This window comes from Mustela nigripes, chromosome 1 (assembly GCF_022355385.1).
Source record: "Mustela nigripes isolate SB6536 chromosome 1, MUSNIG.SB6536, whole genome shotgun sequence".
Taxonomy (NCBI): domain Eukaryota; kingdom Metazoa; phylum Chordata; class Mammalia; order Carnivora; family Mustelidae; genus Mustela; species Mustela nigripes.
In genome coordinates this window covers 30,311,214-30,327,759 of record NC_081557.1, presented here as the reverse complement: position 1 = coordinate 30,327,759, position 16,546 = coordinate 30,311,214, and the positions used below count along the sequence as shown (strand labels likewise).

The 16,546-nt window shown below is 33.9% G+C and overlaps 1 protein-coding gene across 1 annotated transcript in view; it reads left to right on the top strand.

Moving 5' to 3' along the window:
- ANO5 (anoctamin 5) overlaps positions 1 to 16,546 on the top strand; it is a 97,752-nt gene that overhangs the window by 12,788 nt on the left and 68,418 nt on the right. Inside the window, exon 3 of the mRNA XM_059406984.1 lies at positions 8,537 to 8,587. Coding sequence (XP_059262967.1) covers positions 8,537 to 8,587 — 51 coding nt within the window. The remainder of the gene's footprint in view (positions 1 to 8,536; positions 8,588 to 16,546) is intronic.

The following is a 16,546-nucleotide window of genomic DNA, read 5'->3' as shown; positions in this document are numbered from 1 at the left end:
TTGCCCTTTTTAGCCAGATTGGGATCAGTGAAGGTCTAATGGTAAGTTTGAACCCCCAACACCAGTCACCATTAATGAGAAACACTTCTACCACCTTTACCACCATTTCATGTCCACAGAGGCTAAGTGGGGAACCTGGACTTCTACTTGCATCAGCTAGTAATCATATACCACCAGAGTAGTATCAGAGGAGACTTAATAAAACATAAGGTTTAGGGAGCCTGGGTTCAGGTCATGATCCTAGAGTCCCAGGATCTAGTCCCACATCGGGCTTCCTGCTCACTTGACAGGAGTCTGCTTCTCCCTCTGACCTCTCCCCCTCATGCTCTCTCCTCCCATTGTGTCTCTCAAATAAATAGATAAAATATTAAAAAAAAAAGGTTTCAATAAAATCTACTCATAATATAATACTCAAAAGTTCTAAAGTCCAGATTTCTAGAGGAAAGTCACATGTAATACAAGACCCAGAAGGATAGCAGCTTGAATGAGAAAAGACAGATAACAACGCTGAGGTGACCTGGATGTTATAATTATTTAGATAAGGATTGTAGAGCTACATGATAATGCTTCAGTGAGTATTTGTGAACATTCTTTGAACAAATAAGAAAATAGAATTCTCAGCAAAAAAAAAAAAAAGAAGAACATAATGAAGAACATAATGGAAAGCTTAAAACTGAAAAATAGATTAACTGAAATAAAAACAAAACAAAACAAAACAAAACCTCAACAGCAAAGTGGAAATGATAAAAGAAATCACTGAATCTGGAGATAGAATAGAAATTTTTATTTGTCAAAAGAGCTAAAAGTACAAATTCAAGAATCTGAGGGAACCACAGAAATAAGTAAGTCCAAAGAAATTCACACCAATTCACAAAACTAGATACAAGAAAAAGAAAATTTGAAGGCAGTGAGAGAGAAACAACGTCTTAACTACAAGGGAACGATAATTACAATTGCTGTAGATTTCTCATCAGAAACTATGAGGCTGAAGGAACTGGTACACATGTTTTTTCAAATACAAAGAAAGAAATAAAGGAAGGAAAAGAAAAGAAAAAGAAGAAAAAGAAAAAAAAGCCAATCCAGAATTCTACAGCCAGTGAAAATATCCTTAGAAATGAGCAAGACATTCTCAAGAGAAGGAAGTGAAGGAAGACTGAGGAAACTTTTTACAAATTTTTACCAGCACATCTACCTTAATAGATTGATCAAAGGAAGTTCTCCAACAGAAAATAGAAAGAATTTTGTAACATGAGGGAGGAGGAAAGAAACAACAACAGGAAGAATAAAAATAAGATTTTATCCTCTTATCAAACTTATGTTTGACAGTTGAAGTAAAAATTTTAAGAACATCTGATGTGGTTCTCAGTGTATGCAGAGAAATATAGAAGATAATTATAACAAAGTCTGGGATATAAAGAAAGGTGAGGATTTTATGTCTTACTTGAGAGAGAAAGCATGTATACTGTAGACTGTGATAAGTAATGTATATATAATTTAATATAAAAAGCAACCATTTTTAAAACTATATGAAGAGATACACTCAAAAACTGTTTCGAGGGACACCTGGGTGGCTCAGTGGGCTAAAGCCTCTGCCTTCAGCTCAGGTCATGATCCCAGGGTCCTGGGATCAAGCCCTGCATCAAGCTCTCTACTCAGCAGGGAGCTTGCTTCCTCCTTTCTCTCTGCCTGCCTCTCTGCCTACTTGTGGTCTCTGTCAAATAAATAAACAGAATCTTTAAAAAAACAAAAACCAAAACTTTCAATAAATAAAAGTGGAATTATAAAATAAGATTTCAGTAACCCACAGGAAGTCATGAAAAGACAGAGAAACACAAAATGGAGGGAACAAATAGAAACCAAAAAATAAAAAGGAAGAATTAATCTCTAATGTGTGTCAATAATTACATGAAATGTAAGACAGAGATTTGAAAAGTGGCTTAAAAAGAATTAAAAATATACGTTATGGCTGAAGATATATGCAAATGTTAATAAGAAGAAAGTAGAGGTGTTACATTAATATCCTATAAAGTATACTTTGGAGCAAAGAAAATTACTGGACAGAGGGGGACATTATATAATGATGAAAAGGGTCCATTCAACAATAAAACATAGCAATGCTAAAAGTTGTATGCACCAAATAATAGCATCACAATATGTGAAGCAAAAACTAATATAATGGAAGGAAGTAATACACAACTCTATAATTATAATTGGAGACCTCACCTCTTTCTTAACAACAGATGAAAAAACTAAATAGAAACCAGCAAGGGTATAGGTGGTCTCAACAATAGGAGAGGATTATTATCCAATGGGATATAATTGACATTTATTGACTATTATACCTAACAGCAGAATACACATCCACCTCAAGTGTTGATGGAATATATGCCAAGAAATACCATATCGTGAGCCATAGAAAAACCTTAACAAATTTAAAATAATTCAATCCATGCAGAGTTAGTTCTCTGACCACAATAAAGTCAAACTAGTAATTGGTGCGAGAGAGAGAACAGGAACAGCTCCAACAATTGGAAACTAAACAACATACTTCTAAACAATCTGAAGGACAAAGAAAGTCTCAAGAAAAAAACAAAACCAAAACAAAACAACATTCAACTGAATAAAAGTGAAAATACAATATACTAACATTTGAGGGGTGTAGACAAAGCAATGCTGAGAGGGAAAATGTAGCCCTAAATGTTTGTTAGTAGAAAGGAGAAGTCTCAAGTCAATAATAAGCTTCCATCTCAAGAAATAAGAGCAAAACAAACCCAGAGAAAACAAAGCCATGGAAATAACAAAGGTAAGAGCAGAAATCAAGGAATTGAAAATTGAAAAATGTTAGAGAAAATAATTGAAATGAAAAGCTGTTTTTTTGAAAAGACAATAAAATTGACAGACATTTAGCAAGACTTACCAAAAAAGTATAGGAGAGAGAGAGCAAGGGAGAGAGAAGAGATAGGCATACTATCAGGAATAAAATAAGGCATATCACTATAGATTTTGTAGATATCAAAATTATAATAAAGGAATACTAAGAATAATTCTACACATATAAATTTGACAACTTAAATAAGGTGGATGAATTCCTTAAAATCACAAGCTATCTTAACCCATTCAATATTAAATTGATAATATGAATAGTTCCACAATTATTAAGGAAATAAAATGAGTAACTTAAGGACTTCTTCCCCCACAGAAATCTCTAGGCCCAGATGGCTTCACTGGAGAATTCTGCCAAATGTTTAAAGAATAATTAACACCAATCTCTTCCAGACAGTAGAAGAGGAATGAACACTTCCTAATTCATTTTAGAGGCTTGCATTACCCTCGTACTAAACCAAACAAAAATAGTACCAAAGAAAAGAGAGAGAAAACTACAGACTAATATTTTTCATGATCACAGACACAAAAATCTTTAGTAAAATACTTTAGTAAAATACTTTGCAAATGGAATATGAAAAGAATAGAATACCATAACCAAGTGAAGTTTATTCTGATGGAAGGCTCATTCATTTTCCAAAAATCAATTAATGTACTTGATTATATAAAAAGGATAAAGAATAAAAATCAGATGATTTAATTTTTTTCAGAAAAATCACTTATTTTTTATATACACCCACATATTTATCTATATCTATATCTGTATCTGTATCTATATCTAATCTCAGAAAACTAGAAATAGAGAGGAACTTTTTTACCTGAAAAAGACCATCAATAAAACAATAGCATCATATTAAGCAGTAAAAGACTGAACGCTTTCCATTATGGTCAAAAAAATGACAAGAATATCTTCCTTTATCCCTCCTATTAAACATAGTACTGAAAATTCTTATAATAAGGTAAATTAAAACACATATGGATAAGAAAGGAATAAAAACTCTGCCAGATGACACAGTGGTCTAAACAGAAAAATCTAAGAACTCTACAAAATAAACAAGCAAAACCAACCCCTCCAAAAACCAAAACCAAACCAAACCAAAACAAAAACCCCAAAAAACCCTCCTGGAACAAAGAAGCAAATTTCATACAGAAATCAATTGCACTTCTATATATGACCAGTAAACACATGGAAGCCCAAATTGGTATATGGGTTAATCAATTCCTATCAAAGTCTCAGCAAGACTTTTTATAGACATAGACAAAATTTTTCTAAAATTTATATGAAAATGCAAAGGAAGTAGAAGAGATAAAACAGTTTTGAAAAAAGAAAGTGGGAGGAATCCTTTTTTTTTTTTTTTTTTTTTTAGCTACAGTTTAATCAAGATATTGTGTTATTTCCAGAGAGAGGCATGTAGATTAATGAAACAGAATAGAAACTTCGAAACTAGCCCCACACAGTTACTCCCAAATGATTTTGGACAGATGAGTAAAAACAGTTCGATGGAGAAAGAACAGTCTTTTCAGCAAACGGTGCTGGAACATTTGGATATATATAGGCAGAATTATGAACTTGAACTTTAACCTCACACCTTATACAAAAATCAGTTCAACACTCATCACAGATTTCAATGTAAATCATTAAACTATACAACTTTTTGAAGAAAAAATAGGAGAAAAACTTTGGGAAGTAGGTCTTTGTAAAGAGCTATTAGACATGACACAAAAGCATGATCCGTAAAAGAAAAATTGTTGAGTTGGACTTTTTCAAACCTAAAAACTTTTGTTTTATGTAAGATCGTAGTAAGAGGAACAGACAAGCCACAGATCTGGAGAAAACATGTGCAAATTGCATATCTAAGAGATCCCTATCTACAGTATTATAAAGAAACAGCAAAACCCAGTATTAAAAAACAACCAGCCCCAGTGAGTGAAATACACGATGATATATTTCCTTAAAGAGTATATAGATGGCAAATAAATACATCTGGCAAATAAAAGATGTTCAATAAGACTAACAATTAAGGAATTGCAAAATAAGACCAAAGTGAGCTATCACTATATGCCGACGAGAACAGCTAAAATGGAAAATAGTGATGATACCAAACAGCAGTGGAGATGCTGAGAAACCAGGGCTCTCATACATGGTTGGTAGGGATGGAAAATAGGAACAGTCACATTAGGAAACTGGGGTAATTTCTTTTCTTTTCTTTTTAAAGAATTTATTTATTAGTTGACAGAGGGAGATCACAAGTAGGCAGAGAGGCAGAGAGAGAAGGGGAAGCACGCTTCCTGCTGAGCAGAGAGCCGGATGCAGGGCTTGATCAGAGGACCCTGGAATCATGACCAGAGCTGAAGGGAGAGGCTTAACCCACTGAGCCACCCAAGCGCCCTGTGGGGCAGTTTCTTAAAAAAGAAAAAAAAAAAAAAACTAAACATACTCTTACCCTATGACTCAGTAATCACACCCCTGGGCATTTATCCCACAAAAATGAAAACATAATCACATGAAAATCTTGAAACAACTGTTTTGAGTAGCTTTTATTGTAATAGTTCAGAGTACAAATAACCTGAATGTCCAACAGTAGGTAACCGGTTAAATCAATTGTGCCATAGCTCACCATGGACTGCTACCTACCAATAAAAGGAATCAATTATTGATATGCACACAGCCGAGATGGATCTCCAGGGCATTAAACTTAACGAAAAACGAATCCCAAAGGCCACATACTGTATGATTCTATTTTTATATCTCTTGAAATAACAATATAATAGAGATGGAGAAAAAATTAGTGCTTGTTAGTGGTTATGGATGTTTGGGGGAGAAATATAGACATAACTCTTAAAGGAGTAGCACAAAGGAGATCCTTCTGGCTATAATTGCTCTGTGTAAAATTGGACTGGTTCTTACTCAAATGTACAGATGTGATACAACACAGTGCTATGCAGCTATGCACACACATTGTACTCATGTCAGTTTCCTGGTTTTGAGGTTGTATCATAGTTATACGAGGCATTAATCATTGGGGGAAATTGGATGATGGGCACATGAGATTTCTATCTTTGCAAATTTCTAGGAATCTATAATTATTTCACAATGAACAGAAAAAAATAAATACAACTTATGTAACTTTTCCTCAATGCCAATTTGATTTCCTTTTATCGACTCAAATGCTATAAAAATGAAAAATCTACATATTAATAAGAGAATATTCACCCAAGCTTTGGATTAAGGCAAAGATGACCAGAATAATTCAATTCAAGATAGAATACATATAAATTCTAGGCTCACTATTTTAAAATTTTCTTACACTTTCAAATGATCCCTTCTTTCATAATTGCTTAAACTTGAAAAGGACTGAATTCTAGACTATTACTTCTGATCTGCAGTTGATGTAGGTCATCACTGAAAATTGTTAGTATTCTTTTGGAGATCCAGAGAATGCATGTGAATTAAAAATTTATGGGATGATAAATATATTAAATTTATGATATGATCACTAGGAATTAAGCAAATATTAATTTTAAAATGTCAACATATATTGAAAACTTCCCACGTGTTACCATATTTAATTTCACTGTGCTAAAATGGTGGCATGGAGAGGTTAACTTGCTCAAGTTGATATGTATCAAGTCATTAGTTTTGCATAACTGAAGAAAAAGGTTATGAAGAGTCTTTAAAATGAGATTAAACTAGTTTGCTATACCCATAAAATTCTGGTGTTGGGCTTCTGAACCCAAGCAGGCTGATTCTAGAGCTTGCTCTCTTAATCACTCTACAGTATTACCTCTTTAAGAATACTGCTTTAAAAAATCCTGTGTAGAAGTACTTTTTTCCCCCTGAATTTCAATTTCCAAACAATTGCTTCTTATGTTTAGAATAGTCGGGATTGCTACTTAGTTTCTATGGTGATGTACAGATCTGAATACTGCCTCATTTTTGTTTTGTTTTATTTTTGTTTTTGCTACTAGAAGTTTCCATCAATCATTCATCTATTTATTCATTTCATTACATTTTGTACCATTTCATTCCATTCTATAATGGTTGGGGTCAGGGAAAGAGGCAGCCTGAGACAGGAAAGTCACAGCTATGGAAGGGGGAAATGTAGAATTGAGAACAGCACGGATTTTCCCTTGGCCTGAGACTAAGGTCAGTGACACATTAAACAATGAAATACTCAGCAAAAATTATGAAGGAACCTATGTGAATTTGATTTTGCAAACTGAAGATACACTCACAGGTTTTGATTGGAAAGTCACAACAGGTTCATATTACTTAAAGGGAGAGGTCATAAAGTGACTAGCCTGGTTGCGTTTGGGACATTTAATGTATTTTTTTTTTTTTGTACGTTCTTTTAAGTAAACAACTGGCCGCTTTCTACCATAAATGAAAAAGATTATTTTATGAGGAGTCAGCATAAGGTGAAGCTATAATAGATTTATATATTATCTTAAAGGCAGAAATATAGGTGCACAATTTATTATTAGAGGCTGCTACTTTAGAATTGAGGGATAGAGATATTCATTAGCTCATATCTGATGTATTTAGGTGAGTTAATGGGATCCATTCAAGGTCCATAGGCAGAACACACATCAGTGAAAAGAGGATTTTGAGCATATATTTACTCTTTGACTCAGTTTACCATAGTTCTTCCAACTGTTTCAGCATAGCTTTAATACCATAGATGACATCTATCTTTTCATGGAATTTATTTTGAATACCGTAATATGAAAATCAATAGGTGTTCAAAATTCTTTTCCTTGTCCTCCTTAAGAAAACAGATAAATTAGTTTTGTTTTGTTTTTGTTTTTGTTTTTCTTGTGGCACCTGGGTATAATGATGCTGTTTGTGATTTTCCAAGAACCAGGTAAGTGAATTTCCTCATCTAGCTATGAGTTTAAGGTTCTTTTTTGCTGACTGCTGCTTCTCCATAGCACCCCCTGGTGCCTGACACCAGAGACCACAAGAAGTGATCGGGTGTGGCTCCAGGGGTGTGTGCTGTGATGTGCAGTAGATCAGGGAATATGAGGATTTAAAATCCAATATACAGAGGCCTAGCTATTACTTTAATTATAAGTGTTCTGTGTGTATTTATAGCCAAGTATGGCTTTTTTTCTTGGGTTGTAAGTGCAGATCCTTAAGAATTCTGGTGGTGTGTTTCCTAAGGTATTTACTTTATTTAATAAATTAATAAATAAAATAATTTAATTATTTAATTTAATAAATATTTGTTTAATAATCCCCCCCAAAATGTTGAAAGGCCTGAAATAGCCGGTTAATTCTGCCTTTCCTTGTGGTCCTGCTCACGACCCAACATCATTCAAAGGGTAGTACTCTTTGCTAATTTCTCTATAATATAGTAGTTTCTTAACCACTTCTCACATCTTGGGTTTTTTGATTTGATAAAGGTACCTTCAAAATTCTCATTCTTTCTCAAGCTCTTTCTGCCTGCATGTGCGCGTGCGCACACACACACACACACACACACACACACACACACACAGTTTTGCATTCAATTTCAGGTGTTCTGGAAGTTCTCTGAATTGCAGATTTTGTATTTCTGTATTGAGAACCTAGAGTTTTTGTAGTTGAAAGTTATATCCTCCCCACTGCATTATTATTAACAGCATTCTGTCTTCCCCATGTTACTGTTAGCAGTCCCTGAGCAGCAGAGAGACCAGCTTTCTCATCAGTGAAGAACCAGTGGTAAGCAGCCATCACTATACTTTCCTGCATGGACACAAATGGGGTATTATTGTGTAGTCAGAGCGGGTGATGCTCTCTTTCCCAGGTCAGTTATCTTTCAGGTCCTCATACGTGATATTTGAGAATTAATTTCTTTGGGAAAAAATCAGTTTCTTATGGGGAAAAAAATAATATCAAACATATCTATGAGAAATACATATAAATATAAAGCTTGGTTGTTTGCTTGCATTTTAATTTCTCAGTTTTACAAATGAGAAAAAATAAGAAGGATCTCAGAGGCTTAATGACTTGACCAAAATTATCCTGACGTTGAAGAGGTGGATCCTGGACTAGAGCTCGAGTTTCTGAACTGTGGTTCAGTATTCTTTCTTCCTATTTCACCCCGTCAGTCCTTTCCCCTTTGAGTACATGCATAAGAAATATCATGAAGTACAATTTATTTAATAATCAAATTTGAATATCAATTAAGAGGTTAGTAAAGGGATTTAAAATTTTTCACTAATTGCTTAGTAAAAAAAAAATGATGCTGTTTGGGAAGATGGAGAAATAAGAGTTATATTCTTATACTGACAATTTTAACATGGGTGATGTTTTGCTTTCCGTTAACATACTGATCTGTAATGTTCCAGAATGAAGGATGTGGGGTGATCAAATTATAATAATTGAAACTTTGTTGGTTCTTTCTTTTTTCTTTTGGATTATGTAAAACATTTATATTATTCCAAAGTTGAAAGCCATAGATCAAATAAGGTTTAATGGAACCTAAAGCTTAAGCTATTTTGCTGTCACTCTTTAAGAAGAATAACGGAACAATAATAATTTACTTTAAAAAATTTACAAACTATTTGACCATGAGGACGTATTGTTAGAATGTCCTTTGAAATACTTGGAGAGGCTGGTGCAAGCAAGAAGCGTAAAGAAGAAAGTAAATAAATTTACCTTTATTAGCTTGAAGTTAAATCTATGTGAGGATGAAACTGTAAAACACAGCATTTTCAGAGAAAATTTTCTTTTTTGTTTTTCCTCTTAATCCTCTGTAGTAATCATTTGTACTTGGGTTATCCTTTTAACGTGTCCTTTACTTTTCCATTCATAAGTGTGTGTGTGTGTGTGTGTGTGTGTACACATACATCTGTATATTTATATTCCTCCTACTTCTTACACTAAAGGCAGCATACTGTATGTACTGGTCTGTTCCTTCGTTTTCACTTAACATAACCTGAGTTCATGCAATATTGTATGTAGATTTCATTCCTATTCATTTGTATGTTGCATGATATTACATTGTGGGGGTTTGGCATGGTGTATTCATTCAGTCCCCTTACTGATGCACATTTGAGTTGTTTTTAATCTTTTGTTATCACAAATATTGTTATAATAAATACCCTTGACAGTCAATCTTAATAATATTCTAGCCAGTGTTAAATAAGATTTCTGCATAAAAGAATAAACATATATGTAATTTTGCCACATATTGCCAAATTCCCCTATGATTTACCTTTCTGAAATGTAGGAGGATGCCAGCGTGTTGTCACGGGTTTAGATTTCTGCCTGTCTGGCATTGAGAAGGTTAGTGGCTGTTGGGAGCTCCATCAGTTAGCTGTGTATCTTAGTGTGGTTTATTTATTTTTCTTAAAGATTTTATTTTATTTATTTGACAGGGAGAGATAGATCACAAGTAGGCAGAGCAGCGGGCAGAGAGAGGAGGAAGCAGGCTTCTCGCTGAGCAGAGAGCTGGATACGGGGCTTAATCCCAGAACCCTGAGATCGTGACCTGAGCTGAAGACAGAGGCCTAACCCACTGAGCCACCCAGCCACCCCCTTAGTGTGGTTTAAATTTTCCTTTCTCTCAGTATGAGTGGGACATCCATCTTTTCCTGTGTTGATGGTCATTTTACCTTATTTTTTCTGGATAACTCTGTTCATTGATTATGTCTATTTTCCTGTCAAACTGTTAGGTGTTTCCTTTTTCTCTTGAAAAAATTTTTTTGGAGCTGTTTACATATTTATTGTTAATCTGCTTGTGATATGAGTTGTAAATAATTTCCCCATTATGTCATATGCTAGTGATTAAAATTCTAGATTCCAAATGATTTGAAAATTATTTATGATAGTTCATTTTTTTTTGATGACATTGTCTTTGGTTAAACAGTAAGTTTTGGAAATTAAACAGTAAGCTTCTTTTTCAAATAAACTTTTAATTTGAGTACAGTTTTAGATTTACAGATTTACTTTGAATACAGTAGTACATCAAATTTCTTACACCCCATTTCCATTTTCCCTTGTTATTAGCATCTTTAATTAGTATGGTACAATTAATGAACTGTTATTGGTACATTATTATTAACTGAAGTCCATACTTTATTCGGATTTCTGTATTTTTTCCCTAATGTCCTTTTTTCTATTTCAGGATCCCATCAGGATACTACGTTGCATTTATTTATTTATTTTTAGGTTTTTATTTTAATTCCAGTATAGGCAGCATACAGCGTTTTATTAATTTCAGGTGTGTAGTATAGCAGTTCACCACTTCCGTACATCACCTGTTCTCATCACAAGTGCACTCCTTAATCCCCATCACCTGTTTCCCCCATCCTCCCACCTCCTCCCCTCTGGAAACCATCAGTGTGTTCTCTGTAGTTAAGAATCTGGTTCTCGGTTTGTTTCTCTTTCTTTTTTCCCCTTTGCTTGTTTGTTTTGTTTCTTAAATTCCATGTATGAGTGAGATCATATGTATTTGTCTTTCTCTGACTGACTTACTTCACTTAGCATTATACTCTGTAGCTCCATCCATGTTGTTGCAAATGGAACAATTTTATTCTTTTTATGCCTGAATAATATTCCAACGTATATATATGCCATGTCTTCTTTATCCATGCATCAATAGATGGACACTTTAGCTGCTTCTGTTATCTTTGATTAATGCTGTTATAAAAATATGGTGTCATGTATCCCTTTGAATTAGTGTTTTTGTATTCTTTGGGGAAATACTTAGTAGTATGATTACGGAATGGTAGGGCCATCTATTTTTTAACTCCTTCCAGAACCTCCATAGTATTTTCTACAGCAGCTGCACCAGTTTGCATTCCCACCAACCATGCATGAGGGTTCCTTTTCCTCCACATCCTCCCCAACACCTGGTTGTTTCTTGTCTTGTTCACTTTAGCCCTTTCTGACATTGTAGTTTTGATTTGCATTTCCCTGATGGTAATGAACATCTTTTCATGTGTCTGTTGGCCATCTGGATGTCTTCTTCAGAGAAATGTCCATTCATGCCTTCTGTCCATTTTAAAATTGGATTAGTTGTTGTTGTTGTTGTTGTTGTTTTTAGAAGATTTTATTTATTTATTCATGATAGACAGAGAGAGAGAGAAAGAGAGGCAGAGGCAGAAGGAGAAGCAGGCTCTCTGCAGAGCAGGGAGCCTGATGTGGGACTAGATTCCAGTTCCCTGGGATCATGACCTGAGCCGAATGCAGATGCTTAACTGACTGAGTCACACAGGCACCCCAAGATTATTTGTTTTTTTTGAGTAGTTTCAGTTCTTTATATATTTTAGATCCTAACCCTTTATCAGATATGTCAAGATATTGCAAATATCTTCTATTCTATAGGTTGCCTTTTATTTTTTGTTGATTTTTCCTTTGCTTTGCAGAAGCTTTTATTTTGATGTAATCCTAATAGTTTACTTTTGCTTTTGTTTCCTTTGCCCTAAGAGACTTAGTTAGAAAAAAGTTGCAACAGCAGTGTCAAAGTGGTTACTTCCTTTTTTTTTTTTTTTTTAAGTGGTTACTTCCTATAACCCCTTCTCTTCTAGGATTTCTCACATTTAGGTCTTTAACCCATTTTGAATTTATTTTTACTACACTGTATTTAGTAGGCATGTCTCCTCTTGGCTGTGACAGCTTCTTATACTTTTCATGTTTTTGATGACCTTCACAGTGTTGAGGAGTACTAACTAGACAATTTGTAGACTGTCCCCAAATTAGGATTTTTCTGATGTTTTTCTCATGATTAGACTGGAGTAAATGTGTTTTGGGGAGAAAGACAATAGAAGTTAAGTGATATTTTCATCACATTATATCAAGTGTATGCCCTGTCAACATGACTTACCATTCTTGATGTTAACTCTGATTGTCTGGTTTAAAATAGTGTTTGTAATTTTACTCTGCTATAAAGTTATTCTTTTTCTTCTCCCTTTCTATACTATATTCTTTAGAAGAAAGTCAACCTATGAAGCCGACACTTAAGGACTAGGGGGTTGCGTTTCAAGTTCTTAAGGGTAAATGAACTATTTAGAATTCTTCTATACGGAAAATTTATCTCTCATTCATTCATTCATTTATTTCTATCATGATGGACTCATAGATATTTATTTTCTATTTTGTGTTACAAACCCAATACTATTTATTTATTTTTTTGCTCAAATTGTTGTGGCTGTGGCTATATGGAACTTTCTTAACCCTATTAATTTCGTTTTGTTTTGTTTTTAACATTTACTTACTTTGTGGCACTGCAACGTGCCCTAAACTCATTTTATTCATTCCTTGTATCAGTCCTGGAATCAACCATTTCTCCAGGGAAATTTTCTTTTAATGTCACAGAAATATCACAAAAGAAGAATATGTATCAATTAGGGTGCTATCAGCCATAATCAGAGTAGGATAATATGGGGAGGTCTGAATAAAAAACTTTTACAAATATAGGGTGCTAGAGAATGCTGCTATGTATAGCTATAGTATTCATGTATCAATTATTATTGATAGAACTGAAGGGATTAAAAAGAGAGCATCATGTACTGACAAGATTCTTGAGAGGTTCAATGACCTTGAGTGGAGGGGATACAGCCTTCCTGAATCTGACCTCGGGAAGGAAGACACTCATTCTCTGTCTTCTCTTTAATTTAATTTTTAATTAATTTTAATTGATTAATTAATTAAGTTAATCAATTAAAATTAATTTTTAATTTAAAATCTTAACAGAAGATTTTTTATTTATTTGACAGAAAGAGACACAGTGAAAAAGGGAACATAAGCAGGAGGAGTGGGAGAGGGAGAAGTAGTCTTCTTGCGGAGGAGGGAACCCGATGTGTGGCTCGATCCCAGAACCCTGGGATCATGACCTAAGCTAAAGGCAGATGCTTACCCACCAAGCCTCCCAGGCACCCTGGAATAATTAGTTTTTTTAACATAGCTCCCTTGCATGACAAAATATATTTTAGGCTTAATCATGAAATGAGTAATAATGTTGGCCAGAAAATAAATACATCAGTGGACATTTTATATTATTACATTTCATGTATGTATGTATGTGCACACACACACACACACACATGTTCTTACTAGTTAAAACATTTTTAAAAGTAAGTATGTTATTAAAAAATAATAATGAATATTTTAACATTATATTAGTTGAATTTTTGGAAAAAAGGGAGCAACCTTATCCCTGCATATTGGTCTATCTCAGCAATGAATTGCAGTTGCCTGTTTGGGGGCCTTTTGCAAATGTGTCATTGGTGTATTTAAAATTGAGCTTTGCATATTTATAGTTAATATTGTATAGCCAAATTTGTCAAATATACTCATAGTTGATAAAAATGATATATTTTATTCATTTTATCTTTTAAAATTTCTTTCCCATAAAGCAATGGATAAACAAATAGGAAGACTCTTAAGTATAAGGGATTAGAGATTCATAAAATCCCATTTCACAGTGAATTCCCAAGAAGTCATAATACTTCTCATGTCTTCAATTTTAGAGATCTGCTCTATCACTTCAAATGTCTTCAGAGTGGGAAAAAAAAATTCCATTTGAACTACCTTCACCAGAAAATGCATCCTAAATTCTTTTTGCAAAAAACATCCAAAGCTTTTCTTCTACAAACTACCCTCCGCCAAAACCACACCAAAACTAAAACAAAGAAAATGACCAAATGAGAGGGAGCATTGACATTATTTTTCCTATTTCTATAGAAGGAGTGTTGGGGCACCTGGGTGGCTCAGTCAGTTAAGCATCCGACTCTTGATTTTGTCTGAGGTTATGGTCTCAGGGACATGGGATCAAGCCCTGTGTTGGGCTCCAAGTTCAGTGGGAAGTCTGCTTGGGATTCCCCCTCTCACTCTCCCTCTTTCCCTCCCACTGCTCATGTGCTCTCTCTGTCTCTCTCATAAATAAATAAATAAATAAATAAATAACTTTTTAAAAAAAAAAAAAGGGGGACTGGCTACTTCTTGGTGAAATAGATTGAGAAATTCAGATACTGAAATTTTGATTTTTCTTGCCATGTAAGACCAGAATCTTTTGTCATTTTTCCTAGGATTCTTCTCGTACGTCGGATTCTCTTTTTATGTGCAAATATCCATTTTCTTAAATTTTTTACTACATGGTTAATTATTCTATGATTTTTATGTGCTGGTCTTTGAGGAATTAATTAAATTAATTAAAGCTTGGTGTTTCACTATACATTCTTAAGGTCCATTGCAAGTATATGGAAATATTTCTGTCTGATTAGCCCATTTAATATTTCAAACTAGAAAAATAGATAGAAAGGAAATTCCACATGGCTGTTACTGTATATTTTGAAGCTATAGTTTAAGCATAGAAATATGTAGAGACCACAGGGGCTGAGACTATGAAATACACTCAAAGCAATCTTCAAGGAAGTTACACATATACTATCAAAGCAAAGTCTGTTGCCCAATCCACAAGCATTGGTATATCCAGATATGTTTACACATAACTGGGGATTCTCCAAATTAACTTCCATTTACTAAATTGAAACTTACATATATAATATTAAAACTTGTCAGATACAACATAGAATTTGTTTAGGATTTAGACAAACATATTTTTCAAGAAGGAATATTTACCAGTGTCCTAAGAATTTGCTGGTAGTTGATTTTTGTTGTTTTTATTATTTTATTGGGTGAACACTAAGGGTGTGCAAGCCTTTTGTGTACCTAGTTGATTCTGAGTCTTTATTACCATTTGCTGATAATTAGTAAGAATCTACCTGATAACATTAAACAAATAGAGTACCCAGTGTTTGGCACAAAGAAATTAAGATATGATAGCTTTTAATTAGTTTTAATTAGTTTTTAATTGCTATGGCTTTTGTTTAAATTTAGGACTTGTGTAGGATCCACTCAGTAGTGATTTTTGTAATTTGTAGATTGAGTGTCTCCATCCTTAACCTCAAGGGTTAATGTAGATTTAAATGTGAAATCAAATCCTCAAGAGCAGCTGGGCTTGGTCTTGCTTAGGAATTCAGAGCACTGAATGGCTTCCTGTATTACAACTCCCTGAGTTGTACTGATTTTCATTCGCTTACAGTATTTTTTACCAGAATTGTCTGGGATACTGGACTTTCATACCCTGCTCCTCTGTCACCAGTGATACAGTAGTGGAGACAGGAGCCAGAGTCAGCAATTTCTCAAGTGCTTCCTGCTCTCCCACACTGAGTAGTGCCTCTATTGGTCAGTAACTGGTCTATTGAAGACATTCAAAAATGGCCAAGGAAGGGTGTGAGAAAAAAAATACATAAAGAGAGAGGAATGCAGATGAGTGATCAGAATTACATATAAAGAGAGAACGATGCCATTGACAACTCCTACTATGTGGCTCCAGTAATTCAGGTTATCAATACTACTCCTAAAGAAAGGACTCTAAAGTATCTTCATATGAATAAATTAGATTAAGTTTAATGAATTGAAATTACGTAGGGAAAACTTTTATGAAAAGTTTATAATATATGAAAGTTTATTTTAATATTATAGTAATATTATGAAAAAGTCAAGAAACTGCATACATTAAATGATTTACTATATTAAAAAATTCAGTGCTTGAAGAAAGCCAGAAAAAAATACATTAAATAGTTACTAAGGTAACAAGGAAATAGCACTGATTTTAAAAAATGCCTTTTCATTAGTTTCAGTGTTACCCATTTAAACATAATTTAGCAC